The 17,649-nt window shown below is 52.8% G+C and overlaps 6 protein-coding genes across 6 annotated transcripts; 1 reads left to right on the top strand and 5 right to left on the bottom strand.

Annotated features, from left to right (window-relative positions):
* Window positions 1-2,162: 2,162 nt before the first annotated feature.
* On the bottom strand, window positions 2,163-3,870 carry CC1G_08033 (flap endonuclease-1; the record flags this gene model as incomplete). Its single annotated transcript, XM_001835472.2, has 9 exons — window positions 2,163-2,210; window positions 2,268-2,424; window positions 2,478-2,542; window positions 2,596-2,902; window positions 2,955-3,085; window positions 3,138-3,290; window positions 3,351-3,401; window positions 3,454-3,627; window positions 3,688-3,870. 9 exons carry the CDS (start codon window positions 3,868-3,870, stop codon window positions 2,163-2,165), a joined length of 1,269 nt encoding a protein of 422 aa, XP_001835524.2.
* A 316-nt stretch (window positions 3,871-4,186) lies between these two features.
* Window positions 4,187-5,700, bottom strand: CC1G_08032 (hypothetical protein; the record flags this gene model as incomplete). Its single annotated transcript, XM_001835471.2, has 4 exons — window positions 4,187-4,302; window positions 4,363-4,800; window positions 4,885-5,307; window positions 5,442-5,700. 4 exons carry the CDS (start codon window positions 5,698-5,700, stop codon window positions 4,187-4,189), a joined length of 1,236 nt encoding a protein of 411 aa, XP_001835523.2.
* Window positions 5,701-6,087: 387 nt separating this feature from the next.
* On the bottom strand, window positions 6,088-7,278 carry CC1G_08031 (mRNA decapping enzyme; the record flags this gene model as incomplete). The annotated part of the gene is made up of 6 exons (XM_001835470.2): window positions 6,088-6,198; window positions 6,251-6,383; window positions 6,455-6,682; window positions 6,744-6,844; window positions 6,897-6,989; window positions 7,042-7,278. 6 exons carry the CDS (start codon window positions 7,276-7,278, stop codon window positions 6,088-6,090), a joined length of 903 nt encoding a protein of 300 aa, XP_001835522.2.
* A 740-nt stretch (window positions 7,279-8,018) lies between these two features.
* CC1G_08030 (FAD binding domain-containing protein) lies at window positions 8,019-10,642 on the top strand (the record flags this gene model as incomplete). The annotated part of the gene is made up of 16 exons (XM_001835469.2): window positions 8,019-8,238; window positions 8,289-8,443; window positions 8,495-8,593; window positions 8,682-8,729; window positions 8,786-8,803; window positions 8,881-8,952; window positions 9,012-9,075; window positions 9,131-9,153; window positions 9,234-9,287; window positions 9,350-9,437; window positions 9,499-9,854; window positions 9,920-10,246; window positions 10,308-10,341; window positions 10,400-10,451; window positions 10,501-10,535; window positions 10,590-10,642. 16 exons carry the CDS (start codon window positions 8,019-8,021, stop codon window positions 10,640-10,642), a joined length of 1,698 nt encoding a protein of 565 aa, XP_001835521.2.
* Window positions 10,643-10,698: 56 nt separating this feature from the next.
* CC1G_08029 (amine oxidase) lies at window positions 10,699-12,981 on the bottom strand (the record flags this gene model as incomplete). The annotated part of the gene is made up of 11 exons (XM_001835468.1): window positions 10,699-11,136; window positions 11,240-11,376; window positions 11,427-11,431; window positions 11,483-11,574; window positions 11,637-11,928; window positions 11,988-12,061; window positions 12,117-12,185; window positions 12,239-12,643; window positions 12,695-12,701; window positions 12,750-12,880; window positions 12,931-12,981. 11 exons carry the CDS (start codon window positions 12,979-12,981, stop codon window positions 10,699-10,701), a joined length of 1,701 nt encoding a protein of 566 aa, XP_001835520.1.
* A 454-nt stretch (window positions 12,982-13,435) lies between these two features.
* CC1G_08028 (hypothetical protein) lies at window positions 13,436-17,418 on the bottom strand (the record flags this gene model as incomplete). The annotated part of the gene is made up of 5 exons (XM_001835467.2): window positions 13,436-14,308; window positions 14,363-16,885; window positions 16,946-17,229; window positions 17,289-17,313; window positions 17,374-17,418. The coding sequence occupies 5 exons, from the start codon at window positions 17,416-17,418 to the stop codon at window positions 13,436-13,438; spliced, it is 3,750 nt and encodes a 1,249-aa protein (XP_001835519.2).
* Window positions 17,419-17,649: the final 231 nt, after the last annotated feature.

Below are 17,649 nucleotides of genomic sequence, written 5' to 3'. Positions count from 1 at the left end.
CGCGGTCGATAGGGGGATCCCAAGAGTCCCGATCACAGCGTAAGATCCTCCAAAGAAGCAGCAAAAACCTCGGGAATTGGCGATTCAGGATGGCCTCCGTCGGATTCCCCGCTCGTACCCTTCGCCCCAAAACCCCTGTCCCCCCGTCCTATCCTCGGGGCCCCAAGCTTTTGCACGAGCATGAACGCAAGATATCTCGAGCTAACTCACCACTTGCGTTTGGAACAAAATCGATGCCGAGAGATGAAATGCGATGGTTCCGGACAAGTTGTGGTTGACGCCAAATGGCGATCATCGTGTGAATCCGATCGCAGCCACGGCTGGCGCCTGAGTTCAGAGTCAGCAACCCGCTGTCACGGCTACTAAGCGCTCGTCAATGTCGCTGGTAAGCCACGCTTCAGGGCATGATAGATCCGCTGCCACGAGACAGTTGACAGGTGCACAAGGAACACAGTGGGTGTCTTCCCGTAAGGAATCTGGCAGGAATAAACGGCTCCAGAAATGTGGGAAGAAAAATATCGAGAAATTGGTAATAAATATATCGCCCCACAACCACAAATATTCTGTCCTCGATAAAAGAGAATATAAGGCCGCAGCCATCAAATCGGGGTTCCGGGCGCGGTGCCAAGTTTTCCCTCAGGCGTCCTTCATCGGCGCTTGTCAGCGCTTAAGCCCTCTTCACCTCTTTCAATTGGGAGCAAATACGATACAGATGCGCTCAGAGGAACTTTCATGATTGCCCTGCCAGGTGGTGTGATTGCCATAGAGTGGAAGGAAGAGTAGATGGAGTCGAAAATATACATCTCCTTAGCTTTCCTTTCCCAGATTGTAAAGATCGAGTGAGAGGTTGCTCCAGTATGTCCTTGTCATCGCAATACACTAGATTAACGTCGAAAAGGACTAACTTAGTGAAGCGCCGAGGTTGTGACCCCAAGCATTGCCCAAGACCGCCGCGCCGGGGCAATTTCCATATTCGGCCGTTATCCCGCGTCTGAAGGTGTTTATCGGGTGGTCCCTCATCTGGCGAGGCCTCTGACCCCCTCGCCAGACTGCGATATCTAGAACTGTCTGAAAAGGCCATTTTTCGTTGATGGTGGCGTTCGGCATCTTTTGGAAAACCATTTGAAGTCGTTTATTGCCCAATAACCCACTTCAGATCCTTACGGGAAGACATCCAGTGTTGGTGAAGTCCAGGGCACCAGGCAGGTGCTATCGTAGGCCAGCATCGCTCTGGAGAATCTTCACAGCCTAGACTCATCGCGTGAGATTTGCTGAGCAAATCGTGTCCATTCTTGAAGCGCCAAATTTCGTTTACTTGGCACATTTTGAAATGGCTGAGAGCTCAAGCGAACTGCTGGATACGACGGTATCGCAATTAGGCGTTAGGGTACTGGACGTAGATAATTTGGGGGCAAGGGGTGATTGTGAGTCGTTTGAGGCGTGCGAGAGCGTGCGTCGTAGCTGTGGAAACACGACGCCGCCAACAGATATAGCCCAAATGTCATGCAAAGGACTGAGCGAATCAGAATGTCCAAGAACCAAGAAACTTCACAGGATGGCGAGGCCAGGTACACCGACCTTGCGTTACATACAACCGCGTACCACGCTTTCTCTGTTGTGTGTACCGTAACCCTAAGTAGGGTGATTTGGGTCGTTTTAGGCTATTACACTGTTGTCTTCAGCGGCGAGCACCCGCTCCCTCGTCCTTTAAAGCACCGAAAATTCCATCAGAAATCCCTCAGCCGCAAAACCGAGCATCAGAGGGGTGCTGCAGGGCGCCGCCCCAAAAAGCGGAAATCCCGACAGCCACCGACGCGTGCCCAGAAGCCAACCTTCGCAGGCCGACTTTGACAATGCACAATTCAAAGGATCAAAGCCATACATCGCACGGACGCACGCACGCGACCAAAGCTCTTTGATGAAGCAACCACCTTGAAAGTTGAAACGACCTCTCTTCCTCGATCGCGAGGCTAAAACTTTCCGAGTCGATTTTCCCTAATTTCCATACGCGATCATCACTGGTCATTGAATGCCTCAAACACGTTCTGCTCGCGTGTTCGGGACCGTACCGAGGCAACGGAAGCGGAAAAGGATTGTCAGAGCAAAGATGAATAGATACTGACATATGAGGACAGCCTCGAAACATAGAACACCGGTCATCATCACTTCTTTTTGGCCTTCTTGCCGGATCCCTCAGCTTTGTCTTCCCCCTTTTCAGGAAAGGTGAGTCAGGTGTAGTGATAGAGCTACCAAAACGCGGTCCGTACCTTCCTCTTTGTACCCTTTGATGCTGCTCCTTTGCCCTTCGCTGCAGGCGGTGGTGCTTGTTTAGGCTTAACAGTGAAGAAACCGTCTAGTCGTCCTTGCTGTTTCGCGTTCAAGAACTTTGTTAGTTTCTCGGCACCCTTGCGCACCCGCTCCTCGCTAGCCGATATTTGGTTAAATGAAGAAAGCCCCTATCGATAAAAAGCACGCACCTGAAGCCCTTTTCCGTGACAAGGAACTGCACCAAACCCTCCACGTCGGGATTCTTCCATTCCAGCTAGAACGACATTGTCAATCAACACGCCCCCTTTAAAGGTCAGGTTCACCAACCTCGACTTGGTCAGCAGGGATGACGTCTGGCTTCAAGAAGATCTGTTTGGCCTCTTCCCATGGCCACTCGTCTGGAATTTGGATGCCACCCTTGCCCTTGCCTTTACCCTTCTTCGCTGACTTGGCCTTCTCTTGTGCCTTTTTCTTCTTTGCAGCCTCCGCCTTCTTTCTTCTCTCGGCCTCCTCTTCGTCATCACTGTCCTTTTCGCCATCCTCGTCATCAGGCATCTCGACGTCCGACGTTGGTGCTGGCTCCTCTGCTTCCTCTTCATCCTCCTCCTCGGCCTCAGCCTTCCTCGCAGCAGCCCTAGAAGTCCGTCATCAGCATAGCGAAGGAAAGCTATGATGCCAGGCCGTACTTTTCACGAAGGTGTTCGACGACCTCTTTCAGCCCACCGAATTCCCGAATTAGTTTCAGAGCGGATTTGGGACCAACACCCTTGATTGGTTCGAGGTAGTCACAGCCGAGCAAAATACACAGGTCGACGAACTAGAGGATCAACGTCAGAGTGGGCCGAGGGATGTGAATTGGAGATACATACTTGGCTCATATCCATGTCCAAACCCTTCAAGGCTGCTTCCAGGTTGATTTCACTAATGGGTTGCTTCTTGGCCTCAGAGAAGGTCAAATGTCGGAAGAGGATTGGTGCGTTAAATGTAAGGGTGTCCATATCCTCTGAACCAGCAGCGTAGACCTAGGATAGCGGGGCTCCTCAGTGCTTCTGTAGTGTATCGCAGAACGGATGAATGCCTACCTTGCCTCCTCGAGCCAATTCAGCACACTGTGCCTCAGCTTCTGAGGGCGCCTGTGGAGAACCTTGTCAAAGAATTGCCAGAGACTACAGTGAGGTTACACACTATCACGCAAGGTACACCCATAAGTCTGAGGAGTTTCTGACATTCTTCATTGTGCTGCTTGGTGACCTTGACCGTCCGCCGTGAAAAACGGTCCACATCCTCAGCAGTTCCAATCTCCTTCGCTTCTTCACCCTCCTCTTTAGCTTCCTCTCTCTTCTCAAAACGTTTCGACAGCTACAAACGCAGAGGTTCATGCCACGCAATTCGAAACGGACGGGGGAAAAAGCCACATACCACACCCTTCTTCAATTCTGGCGGTTTCCCGTCGAACACATACGCAGGCTTGATTCCGTTCTCTACAATCCGTATTGTCCGGTAGAAGAATCCCATAAGGTGACTTGTCGTCTCGCCGGCGTCGTTAGTTAACATTTCGCCGTCACGTTGGCGCACGGCGATGAGGAACTGGTATATCGACATGGACGCGTCAATCGCGACTTTTCGACCAAAAAGCGTTTTAATATCATGTTCCTTGATAGAATTTGGAGCGTGCTCGTTGAGCAGACCGGTGAGACCCTTGATACCCATTGCTGTTCGTTGTGGACGGCGACGACGACGGGCTGTGGTGGACGACGCGGTGCAAGTGATGAATTGGCCCACGGTCCCTTGCGGTTGACGTCACGCGTTGAGCCACCATGACTCCATCCACAGGCCGCGAGTTCGATCCAGGGTCAACGTAAACGTTAATTTCTGACAACCGGTCCGAACAACAATAAGTATCCCTATTGTACAAGATTCAAGCCCACTCTCCTTCCAAAGTCTCTTTCGTAAATATATCAGTATCAAGACCAATCTCCTTGAACACATCATCAATCTCCCGTTTGGATTCCTCATTCGCACTTTCGGCGAGGGCTTCAACCGCGAGGCTTCAATACATGGCCAGGTTCGAGTCAACGAGCGTAACAGGCGTACCTTCTCCACGACCATCGCCAAGACTTATTTCAAGTCCTTCCTCACCTCCTCTGGCAGCAATCATGAGCACCTGGGCGCCCACGGCATCCAGAAGCTCAGGTGTCTCGCAACTCGCAAACCTCAATCCATAGTCTTCACGGCCTCTCAAGCCCCCTGTTCCAAACACCTTCTCCATGATCCAATCTGGGTATTCGGCTTGCTTGGAATGAGACATTTGGGGATTCGTGCTCGGTGCCAAGGGATTCTTGACCTGCAAGACGAACGACGAGGAGGTGTGAATCCCCAATTCCGCTTGGACATCCCCCATCTCTGTCTTGGAGGGATGGGAGACATGGTATCCCAGGTGCGTCTCCCGCTGGGAAGGCGTCCTCGCCTCCGAATTCACGATCGCATATCCGCCCCTAGCGACCAGACGCGCCGCGGCGTCATGCCTGGTGCCTAAATTTCAAATCATGTTAGCGCTCGGAGTCGGAAACACGGAATGAAGATCGCCCAAAGAGGCACCATAACAAGTCAACTGACCTCTTGTTTTCGTCTCGTAGGTTTTAGGCCCGAGACCTTCAGCAAGACCATGCAAATCATCTCCGACGCTCGTTACCACCCCCCAGAACGTCTCCTTGCGACGACCGGTTGAGCCTGCATTTTCAGGGTCAGGCAACCTCTTCTTTCCAATGGATATGACCCGGTGGAATTGCTTGGTCGTCCGTCTGGTCACAGGCGCAGGCACGGCGTCCGCCCCAGGAGAGAGAACTTTCATTTCAGCCTCCTCTGTCATGCTAGGGTCGACCTTGGTTTCCGATTCTTGGTTTGAGTCATCCGAAGCATAGACAGGAGGTCGAGGGATAAGGAGGATATGAAAGTTCTTGACGTCGTCGATCGATTGAGCTTCTTCCAACTGGACTTTTGGTCGGTAGAAGAAATAGATATGACCTCGCTCAATCGTTCCTGGATGACCACTGGCGGTCAGTCGAAGCAATGGGATGATGGCTGAAGCAACTCGCCGATCTTGTAGACGCTATCTTGAACCTTCCCCTTCGAAGATGGAGGATGCGACTTGGCCCGTGACGCAGGCTTTGTACTGCCCGCCCTCGACGTTGGCTTGGCAGACTTTGCACGAGGAGACGCAGTTCTGCGAGCCTCCTCAAGCTCTGCAACCTGCTCTGTCGCTCTCTTCTTCTTGGGCGGCTCTTCCTCCGTTTTCACATTCTCCTGAGCATGCTTCTTGGTGGGTGTGGCTTTACTGTTCGTTCGGGGACGTTTCTTCGGGACCGTAGGCTTCTTCTTCTCTTCCTTGATCTTTCCTTCCTGAACGGCCTTCTGGCGTCGGGTAGTTGGCATCGTGAGTGAAGGGGCAGTGAACAGATGGAAAAGTCAGAGAACAAGAGAGGGGTCGCATATTTATGAGGACTGCATGACGTCAGGCGCCATATCTGCGTCTGTGGAGACGCACTAAAGCAGGAAAAGCATGACTGACATACAGGGGTGCACTGTCAAGTTTGCACACATGACTTTCATCTCTTCCTTTAGCGATTTTCAGCATTGAGTACAAGGTGGAGCATCAGAAGGAAGAGGGAGAAGTCGAAGCGAGTGAGATAGGCGCCTGCACAGCCACATCTTTTGTTATGCCGGTGCCCAGACGAACCACAAACATCCCCGGCTAATCCAATCTTCTACCTTAGGAAATGTTGGATTTAATCTTTGCATCGGTGTACAGAATACAGGAGCTCAGCTGCTAGGGGCCTGTTGAGCGGCCTTGAATCGTCGTAGCAGTTCATGCTGGTCTCCCAAGCTGTAATAGAGAGTCCTCCGCTGCAGGAGTGTTCCATCCAATTCCAGCTGGTAGAGACCATTGTCAGTGAGTTAACGCATAGGATCGCAGTGGGCCTACCTGATTTATCAGATCATCCACAAGGTGTGCCTGGCCCACCGTCATACCGAGCAGTCCTCCTTGGTAATTGACGTTGACGATATGGACGTGGAAGTGGTCTGCGAAAAGATGAGAAGACAAGGCCTTACTGTAACTGGAGTATACGCACAGTAGCTCGGCTGATAGTGGACATACATCCTCAGAGATCCTTCACCCAGCCCCCACCTCTCTTGTACAATGCGCTCGGCCTGGTCCCGAATAGCCTTAAGCAAGGGTACGTGTTTCGATTGCAAATCGCGCATGCTTCGAATGGATCTATCCTTCACGAGCGCCATGAGGTACAGAGATGACACCGTCTTCAGATCCCATTTCATATCTGGGAGGATCATGAACTCGCCGTCAGAGTACAGAACCTTGTCCTTCTCGGATTGACCGTTGAGGATATTCTCTACCCTGTATTCGATATTCGAGATTAACTTCGCCCTTGGAGACCAAGTAAAGGTCAACCACGTACCACTGCGTTCGCGATGGAGGGAATTCCGCGACGTACGGTTTCACCACTGATTCATACAACTCGGGTGTTTCTCGCACCATAACTTGCTCCTGCCTCGTATACTGAAAATGACATTAGGCTTCTTCATTCCTCCAGCCCCGATGGCAACCTTACCTTTCGAATATGAGTCTCCGTCGCTGGACAGATCACATTGATCTTCACATCTGGCACCCGCTCTCCTTCTAGCCACCCAAACAACCAGGTATACTAAACGCCCGTCACTCCTCGCGTCGCAGCCGAGATTTCAAGAGGTGCGTACGATATCCGTGCTCTCCTCCAGCTGGATACGTCGAACAAGGCCACCGTCGCCTGGTCGAAGAAACTTGGAGGCATCAGAGGCGTTTAGCGGAGTCTTTTCTATTCGGATGATGGCCTGCTCCGTTCGTAGGGAGCCTAAGAGTGTTAGGGTATGAGTAAGTGGGTCCTCATTGAGAATTCTTGTGAATTCAAAGGCTTGAAGGTCTTCCAGAGACTTGGGTGCAGCGGGATGCGACATGGCTGAGGACAACCCACTGTGCAGGTGGCAACGCGCTCATAGATCTGCGCCGCGTAGATAAGATCAAAACGCTGATCCCATCACAATTGTCATCTTATCTTTCCGCGCTTATGACCTGGCCGCCGACTTCCATCTCTTTCGCCAACCACCACGACAGTCAACAGGGGAAATGGAAGCCGCAGAACATCGTTCATTTTGAGTCCTCGATGAACTCGATTCAGACATCTGCCAGGCGGTTTCCGCCCACACAAAGGGCAACCAAGGACATCTCGGCGCTTCGAAAGGGCCCGGGGTCAGCGCTGAGCGCTGATGGACCGAGTAGACTGAAATGTGGTTCTTCCTGCTGCCACATACCTATGTTTGAAACTGGTAACAGCCAGTAATACTGACCAAACCCACCTCCATCGCCGGCTCCTTTTACAATCAGGTGCGCAGCGTTACTTCTGACAGTTTCTGTTGAGATGCTTCGAACTGACGTCGGAGGCTTCAGATGTCCGTGGCTAATGAGTAAAAAGCACAGATCTCCGAAACCTATGTTACACGTATATCCGAGGGGGAGCAACCACAGGATATCTACATGTCCATCTGGCGCTTGTAGGCTTCGTGACGTTTTTCGTGATAATCTTGATGGGTCTGCGATGCGCCAATCAACTGGGGACCTGCTTTGGAAGCGCCCTCCAAGCGCATCTATGATATAAGGGCGCCGACCTCAGAAGCGCTTTCTACCCTACTGACCCCCCATGCGACCCTCCCAAGCTCGATCTTTCTCCCTTGCAGTCGCCTTCGGGCTTCTTCACAGCACTTCAACTGGCGCCCAGGACCCGTCTTCCAACCTCTGGGACCGTCTTGAGCGTGACATTTCTGGTCGAGTCGCTAAGTTGGCGCCATTCGCCTCTCCGTGCTACGAAGACTTCAATTCCCCAGAATGCACGCACGTCAGGGAAATGTATCTCGATCCACGTAATCATCCACGCCATTCCTCTCGTGGAACCACTCTCACCGCCCTTCAGAGTATCGTTCTGGCAGGCCAAACGCTTATATCCAACCTCAGTGGGAAACCTGCCAAAACACAGAAACCCACTGTTTGCTCGACTCGGGCGACCCTCACAATATAAGCCCGACACTTGATCGGACATGTGGGCTCGGAAGTGTATCAGAATATATGGTACGTGTCGGATCTCACCGACAATGCCAGTGCTATGTTTTAAACTCCAAGAACTTGCAACAGATTGATGTCCAACATCCAAACGATGTCAGAGCCGCGTTCGCCTTCTCCAAACGCACGAAAGTGCCACTTGTCATTAAGAACACTGGCGTGAGTGTTTGATACCAATGAATCTAATTTCTCAGAATCTCGCATTGGAGACGTGACTGCGGCAGTGTGCTGACCTTGTTTACTTTAGCACGATTACAAGGGCCGGAGCAGTGCTCCTGGATCACTGGTATTATGGGTAGGCTCGCAATCCCTGGAATTCATCCTTCGTATCAGCGCTAACAGTTGGAGTAGACCCACAACCTGAAACAGGTAAGTCCAGCGGCCTTCCAAATGCCTCCATTCCACCCCACCCTTCCGCTCCCATCTAAGCGCCCATCCGCTATTAGACATCGTACGCATCGGACTTTAGACCCCACGGCTGTGCCGCTGCGCAAACCCAGCCTGCGGTTACTTTGGGAGTATGTGGTTCCCGGAACATGACGTACGAGCCGATTACTGAGCGACCATGATGGTATAGGCTGGCGTTCAGTGGGCCGAAGCTTATGCCTTTGCAGAACAACATAACATCACCCTCGTTGGAGGTATGTTCTCTTGGAATATTCTCTTTCGTTCAGTCCTCAATGGGTATCTTCGCAGGTGCCGATCCGGCCGTTGGTGCAGTTGGTGGTTGGCTCCAGGCACGTCCATAAGCATATCCTCCACTCGCCGGTGACTAATATCAATCTTGATGTTATCCTAGGGTGGAGGACATGGTGCCCTGTCGAATACCATGGGTCTAGGCGTTGACCGAGTCGTGAGTTTACGCTGCTCGTACCGTTCTCCCGAACCCACCGAGTTCATTTTATCTCGTGTCAGCTGCAATACAAAGTCATGACACCTGACGGGAAACTCAGAATCGCCAACGAGTGCCAAAATGAAGACCTATTCTGGGCTCTGCGTGGAGGTATGCAACTGCAGTAGCGCCTAGGTTCTACTTGTATCCACTGACGGATCTTTACCCGTAGGAGGCGGAGGAACATTCGGCGTCGTCCTCGAAGCCACAATCCAAGCCTCTCCCCCAGTCAAGCTCCAATCCGTCATCATAAGCTTCCAGCCAAACACCACCCGCACCAGGGAAGCATGGACGCTCCTCGCCGAGAACGGGCTGAAGTGGTCACAGGAGGGATGGGGAGGGTACTCCAACGCTGGTGCCGTCGTCCTCCTCAACCCCGTGTTGTCAAAGGAGGATGCAGCTACTTCCGTCGCGCCTTTGCTCGAGTTTGGAAGGAAGGTTCAGGAAGAGGGAGGAGCGAGGTTGGTTGAGGTCGAGTTCCCGACTTGGGGCGCATTCTTCAATGTTTTTGCAAGGGATTTTGCCGCTGTGCGTGTGTCCCTCAGCTATCGTCTCTCACCCACCACATCTCTGACTTCCATATGCATTTGCAGTCGTCAGGAAAGAACCTCGCCATCGCCTCCCGCCTAATCAACAAATCCAACCTCCAAACACCCGCCAAGCAACAAGAACTCGTCGACGCCTTCCTCGCCACCGAAGCCGCCACACCAGGTCTCATCCTCCTCATGACCGCCCCAGCCTCCTTCCCTTCCACAGGCAAAACAAGCGTCACGGAGAAATGGCGAGACAGCGTCTTCCATACGACGCTGATCTCGCAGTGGAACTGGAATGCGACGAAGGAGGAGGTTAGGGAGCAGTATAGGAGGGTTAGTGAGAGTGCGGATAATTTGAGGAGGATCACGGATGATGCTGCGTATTTGGTGAGTCGAACATAGGGTTTGTGCGGAGAAGAGGAGTTCTGATGGGTGGTGTGTCGGGTAGAACGAAGCGGATGTTTATGAGCCCAACTGGCAAGGTGAGTAGAACTTGCTTCTGCCCACCGGAGACCTATGCTAATCAGCACGTTTCAATAGAATCCTTCTGGGGCGAACACTACAACCGCCTCTTGCAGATCAAGAACAAATAGTGAGAACGATCGCGTTCACTCTCTGACAATTTCTGACCTGGCCCCAAGCGACCCTGATCGTCTCCTCGACTGCTGGCATTGCGGTGAGTTTTCACAGCTACCACTTCCCTTGCTCGACGTTGAACACTTTCTCGCAGTTGGCTGGGAGCCATCCTCCCCTCGCTTCAGCTGTTATCTGGACAAATGGTAAACCTGGACATTCAGTAGATTCTAGAAGCCATCTGCATACACGCATAATAGACGCCTTTAGTCCATCTGCTTTCCCATACCCAGTGCAAGACCAAACACCCACAACACAACACCCAACGATCCACCAACTAATGCACGCAAGCCAGTCCTTTCGAAAACATCAAACACCCCCGCCAGCACATTCTCAACACTCCACCTCCCCTCCCTCTCCAACGCCAAATGATGGTCCGCATAGCGAATTTCAAACGGGGGTTTCACCGTCCTCCTGCGGACTGGTATAATGAGACCATCTTCTCCCTCCTTCCGGCGCCGATTGGACTTGCGGGGCGAGTAAGTGAACTGAGGAAACTGTCCGGGTTCTTCGTCGATGGCGCAAGCGGCGAGTAAACCGGATGTGAACCCGTCCTCGTGGAAGCCGTATTTGAGGTATGCACCCGCGAAGGTGATGGAGCGTTTGTTTTGGATATGGGGCATTTCGTTTTGGGCTTGGACGGCCTGCAGTGGCGAAGAGGGTTGTTATTGGAGACGAGAAGAGTTATTTTTAAACGAGTGGGGAGCGTCAGTGGCCTGAGGAGGACGAGAGAGTGGCTGGACGGACCTTGGAATCGAGAACCGGATGGTCGTATCTCCATCGCCCTACGACTTTGTCTGGGGCGGGTTCGAGGGGTGGGTTGAGCGTGCAGAGGACCGGTCCCCATTTGGATTCGGGGATATGCTGGAGGTCGTTCATTCCGTCTGTAAGGGTGTGAGTGCGTATTGTCAGAGGAAGGGGAGAGGATGCCTACACGTCCTATGAACATTGTCAGTGAACAAAGCTCGTGAATGAAACGAGTGAACTTACAGTGAGACCCTATCGATATCGCTAGATTCCCCGTTCTGGCTCGTAGTGAGATAGTTCCAGCAAGACCAAGCCATCTTGCTCTTCGGCATCATCTACATGGGAAGCGGTCAACGCGCCGGCGCCACGGCAAAACACCTGTATGTAGAAAGCTTACTCGAACATCCGAGTGAAGAACAACCTCATTCCGGTTCCACTGGAAGGTACCCAAGATCCTTTCTTCTTCGGGGGTGATATTTCCGGCTTGTAGAATCTGGAGTGCAGTATCTGAATGGCATGCGAGGATGACATGGTCGTATTCGACTTCATCCCCTGCTTGTGTTCTGAGCGTGACTTTAGGTTTAGTAGTGGCTCCTTCGGGCGTCGAGGTGGAGGCTCTGACGACGGGCGTATTGAGATGTAGTTGGGATGATGGCAGTTTGGAGAGGATTTGATTTACGTAGCGGTGGCTGGTTTGGGGATTAGCGAAGGTCTACTGGTTGAGATGAGGGAGAGAATCGAGTGATACCTTCCGCCTTCGATTGTTAACCACGAAGGCTTCCCGGTGATTTGAAGGAGATGGTGATTGTACATGAATTGAATCTGCGGGACTTGTGAGGCGACGCAGGGTGTTGTCACTGGGAACTTTCTGACTGACCAGAGTCTTTGCAGGGAAATCGAGGAAGCATTTGCCAGGCGGGGTACTCCAGATCGCTGCAGTCATTGGCTACACGGGATATGAGCATCTCCAAATGAGAACACCAAGAGAGGGCTACTCACGATCAGGTAGTTATCCCGAAACGCGACAGAGTAGTTTTCCCTCACAAGGTAGTCACCAATAGACAACTCCGTCCCGCTCTCGTCTTTCTGCATCAGCACTTTCCGAGAGCACGCATTGAACCTGAAGATATCGTAGACCATGCGCCACATCAGTGGATCAAGCAGCCTTCGAGGCTGGCAGAAGACAGTGAAGAGGTTCTTTCCTGCCCATTCGAAGGCGCCGTTGTCGCTGGAGACGCTGAATGTCATTTCGGTTGGGACAACCTTGATGCCCGAGGTCTTTCCAGTGGGATTATCCTCTGCGTTCAGAGGTCTTTGGGACTGCGATGGTACATCTGAGTCTTTGGGCTCGTGAAGCTTGAGGAAGCGAAGAAAGTTGGGGTAGGTTGGGGGGTTCATGACGATCTGGAGGTTGCTTAAGGTTCAGTCGTCCATAGGTTTCCTGTGGGCACTCACAAAGCCTCTATTGAATGTGTCAGAGCGGTAGAGATAGTCTTATCGACCAACTCACGTATCGACGTCTATGCCATCGCTGTCCGCAGGCGCTCCTGGAGGAACGAACCGAACGGTATTCGCATGTCCACCAGGCCTCGTGTCTGCTTCGTACAGATGTACTGTATGCTCACTATGTTCATTCAGAAGCTATACAGAGCATTTAGAAATGTTCTTCAAGAAACAGAATCCTGACTCACCCAAGTTGCTGCCAGCCCAGAAACACCAGAACCAACGATGGCGACCTTCATGGTTGTTGGAAAAAGAGGGTTACTTACGTTTGTGTGTTGGGAAACGTCAATTAATCAGGCATGCATGACATGGTTGGATATATATCCTTTGACACGGTGTTGGGTACACAATGCACCGTCGCCACGCCGATAGCCGTCGTCGAGGTCGTGGTCAACGTCCACGAGCATCGTCCCAGGACTTCGGCGGTCTCCGAGCATCGATTCGCGGTCGCGTTATGTGTGACTCAGGGGCTTCCTTCCAAGTACACTGTTTTACCACCTGTCTGCGCTGGCTCGTTGTGTTCAACATTCTCGATGGCTCTTTCCCCCTCCGTCACACAACTATTCGTACAGCGTAGCCCTACACCGTCAAGGACGCGCCCCGAAAGTGGTTACATAGGTGTCAACAAAATAATATACATATTCGTCAGTCGTAGAGAAACTCTACTGATATCAAGCAATCCATGAAACAAATTCAAATACCATGGTGAACGAAAGGAACCCATCGGTAAAACGGCCTCCCAAGGTCGCGCAGCTTCTTCACAGCAAGATGAAGACCACACGCCGCGTCGGTTATATCCGGAGGGGCCGCTGTACCACGACGGAAGAGATGGCGATAGAAAGCATCAGCCACGACGGGCGCATCTTCGTCGTGGATTGACCTTTGGTTCCAGCCATCGTCAGTTACAAAATCCTTGCGCATTGACTCAGAAATAATGGGATGGACGCACCACATGGTCGCGACTACACTTCGGAATCCCGCGAACTGCATAGTCCCGGCCAGAGAGAGAGATTCGTCAGGGCGTTCTTTATCTCCCATTGCCGTCTCACAGGCGCTTAGGTAGGCAAGGGCAGCTTTGGAGGTGCGGCAACCTCGTATCAGCGAACCCATGCTCAGACGACCCCCGCTGAGGATTAATGAGCTATCCAAAGGATTCGAATCATCTTGAGACCCGTGGCATCCAAGGTGAACGATAGATGCAGTATTGATGTGTCCCAAAATCGCGTCGGGATCGGAGGGAGTCTCTGCTGACCCTACGCGGGTGACCAAATGCCTCTCGTGGGGAACTAGGCCTTGAATCATTTTCAATTCCTCCAAGGTAAAGGGAAGGCTGTGTATACTCGGCCCTGACTCTCCTGGTTCGACAACAACGAGCACTTCGTATTCGTCATTCGGTGTTGGCGGCGGCGCTATGAGGTCTTGCGGCGAAGAGCAATAAGACGAAACGACATAATCGGATAGACAGTCCGACGCTTCAGCATTATCAGAATAGATTCCAGCGGCATGGATGGGAAGAAAGGCGAACGGGCCCGTTGGACACCACCATACCCTTTGCGGTTCATCAGTCTGAGAGGCCAGTCAGCAAAATTCGGGTCAAGTGAATGGCGATCAAGATCATACCTTCTGCAATCCCAGAATTCTGATGACCGGCTCCGTTACCACATCCCAGAGGATCTCAAGAAGCTGCTTAAAGTCATCCTCAGCCGTACGTTGGGTTCTACGCCGTAACTGCAAGCGCGTATTTCGACTTTGACAAAAGTCGTCAATCTTGCGCTGGAGTTGAGTGCCCACTGTCTGTCCTCGCGATAACTGGTGGATCGCATCTGCGAAACCAGCTATTTGCTCCAGATCGGTGGAGAGTGAGTGACAATGCAAAGCGCCATCCTGTTTCAGGATCAGGGCATCGCATCCATACTTGCTGGCGTTAAGAAAGACAATCGGATTATCCCTGGCAGCGGTCCTGAGCGTGTCGAAGGAAGGAGGGAGGAGGAAGTCATGGAAGCCGTCGATGGCTCGAATCTGTGAAATGACTGCTTCTCTCTTCTGGGCGAGAAGGTATGGACGCTGCGACAGGCCCTGAACCGATGCTGAGCCAGACTGAGGGGTTTCGTGGGTCGCGACTTCCAGCTGGCGAGTAACGGATCGCAGTTCCGACGCCAAATCAGGATGGAGGGCGTCCAGTCGGTCGAGAGGCCCCCGGAACTGGAAGGCTTGAGACCAGAAGACAGATCGCGCGGTGGAGAGAAAGACAACGGCTGTCTCTAATTGGCCTTGTTCAATGGCGCACCGCACTGCGTCCCTGGACAGGTCTTTGGCCCAGACGAGAGCGTTCTGGCGCTGTTCCAGTGTGAGATCAAGAGACGCCAAGTGGGGGAGAGTGGCTACTCCATATCCATAAGCCTCCAGCGCCATTTCTAAACGGTCGAACTCCCGGCAAGTTGAACTCCAGAGCCTTGCATGGTCTAGCCTCCGCAATGGCAATGTCCCATGCGACTGAGAGCCAGACCTGAGAAGCTGGAATATTTCATCCAGGACATCGTCGTCACCAGTTGCCCGGTACTTGATTTTGAGGTTGTTCACAAGGTTCCCGGTTACACTAAGCCAATAGGGATGATCAGCTAGCGTGTCGCGGGAATTGGGCTCGGCTCCGAGAGAAGTATCCAGTTCTGAATACAAAAGGCGGGCCTCACGCAAGGCCTCAATGCAGGCCTCCAGGTCGCAGAAATCGCCTTTGTGTTCGAAGCAGGCAGAAAGCGTAATTGCAAAGTCGTTGAGGGAGCGTGGGCGTTCGGGGTGGCCCGGAGGGCGGAGAGAGAGCGCCTCCCTGTGCAATGAAACAGAATCTTCCAGGTCATGGAAATCGCCTTTGTGTTGGAACAGGGTGAGAAGGGAAGTTGCCAGGTTGTGGAGATAGCTGGCGCGGTCAGAGTGTCCTGGAGGGCGGAGAACGAGCGCTTCTCTTTCCAATGTTATACCCTCCTCCAAGTCACAAAAGTGGCCTTCGTAGCGGAACCGGGTGACAAGCGAAAATGCCAGGATGTTCAGGGAGCGGGGCCGGTCGGGATGGCCTGGAGATCGCAGACCGAGTGCTTCCCTGTTCAATGTGATGCACTCCTCCAGGTCACGGAAGTCCCCTTTGTGCTGGAATCGGGTGAGAACGGAGGTTGCCAAGTCGTTGAGGGTGCGGTGACGGTCGGGGTGGCCTGGAGGGCGGAGAGCGAGCGCCTCTCTGTTCAATGCGACGCACTCTTCCAGGTCGCGGACATCGCCTTTGTGCAGGAACACGGTGAGAAGGGAGGTTGCCAGGTTGTTGAGTGAGCCGGAGTGGTCGGGATGGCCTGGAGGGCAGAGAGCGAGCGCTTCCCTGTCCAACGTGATGCACTCCTCCAGGTCGCGCAAGTCGCCTTCGTGGTGGAACCGGGTCGAAAGCGAGCTTGCCAAGTTGTTGAGCGAGCCTAGGCGGTCGGGGTGGCCCGGAGAACGGGAAGAGAGCACTTCCCTTTGCAATGTGACAGCTTCTTCCAGGTCGCGGCTATCGCTCATAGAACCAAATCGGTTAACTAGGGCAATGGCATAATGGTCCAGTGTCCTCAGGCGTCTTGGATGCCGTGGCGGTCGGAATGAAAGGGAGTGTTGGAACCATAGGATAGCTTCCTCTACGTGAAGGTTACCGTCCTCCATCAGCTGGGATCCCATCATGTGTGCGCTCCTCCCTTGTTCGTCCTCCGCCTCCATTTCTTCTCGCAACCGCTTCAACTCCACCAACTCCTGGCGTTCATGCTCTATGAACTTGATGCATGCAATGTGCTGGAGATTGAGAAGGGTAATGAAGAGCATCGGATCGTGATCACCGCTTCTGAAAAGCCGTCTAGCATCTTGAAAAGACGACGCGGCCAGACCCAGGTGTCTCTCATCATCGGACGCCAGGTACTTCAGAACCAATGCATTCCCAGTCCGGAGCAATAGTTCGCCTCGAACATTTGTCGCGTCACGATACGAGGAGAGAGCCTGTTTGGCGACCACGATGGCGGTCTCTACCTTGGACATGTCGATTGATCGTCGATATTTTCGGAGAGAATCAAGGGCGGATGAGACTTTGTCGGTGCAGTCTTCGTCCTCTGAACCTGAGATAGGTGACTGATCCTGTGCATTATTTTTTTAGCTCGCCGCGTGATTGAATGCAGCTCACGCACTGCCGCTCACCGTGAATGCGAAAGGAGTTAACGTCTCTCTCAGCAAAAGTTCTACCCCTTCATCCAAGTCCTCCACCAATCCATGTCGAGCGAACCGGGTTACAAGGGCTTTGATCAAGGCAACTTCAACCTTCGCCCGCGCTTCGTCGCATTCTTCTTCAGGGCTGCTCTTCCGCAACACAACGATCACGTTTGCGAGAACACCATCGTCCATCTCCTTCGTGGCCTCGTCCAATAGTTCATTTACGCGGGACAATGCTCCCTCCAGCTCGTCCTCGCCTTGAGTGGATCCACCTTGGGATATGGTCAGCGAGGGCGCTCATCACAGGACATGCGATTCGCGAGCTGCATACATGATGATTCATGTCCGTCGATATCCTGCAGAAAAGTCGATTAGCCACGGGTGCAGCAGGCTGCAGTGGACGCGCAGGCACATACTGTGCATTCAGACTCTCCGGATGTACCAATAATGGAATTCTCCATGAATGAGAACGCAGAAAGCTGAAATGGCAGACGGGTGACGCGGATTCTGCATGCCCTTATTTAAGAGCCATATTTAGCGCCGGGAAGGGGACAAGGACTCGGAGCCTGGCAGTGGGCGCTGGCTCTCCAACAACTCCGATGGACTCCGCTCTGATTCGGCTGCAACGGCCAACTTGAACTTCGACTTACGCGCTCAGCTCTACTCGGAGCCTTGGCTCCCCGCAATGGGCG

This window comes from Coprinopsis cinerea, assembly GCF_000182895.1.
Source record: "Coprinopsis cinerea okayama7#130 chromosome 8 map unlocalized cont3.8, whole genome shotgun sequence".
Classification (NCBI taxonomy): Eukaryota; Fungi; Basidiomycota; class Agaricomycetes; order Agaricales; family Psathyrellaceae; genus Coprinopsis; species Coprinopsis cinerea.
The sequence above is the reverse complement of the archived record's forward strand: the minus strand, read 5'-3'. Positions and strand labels throughout refer to the sequence as shown.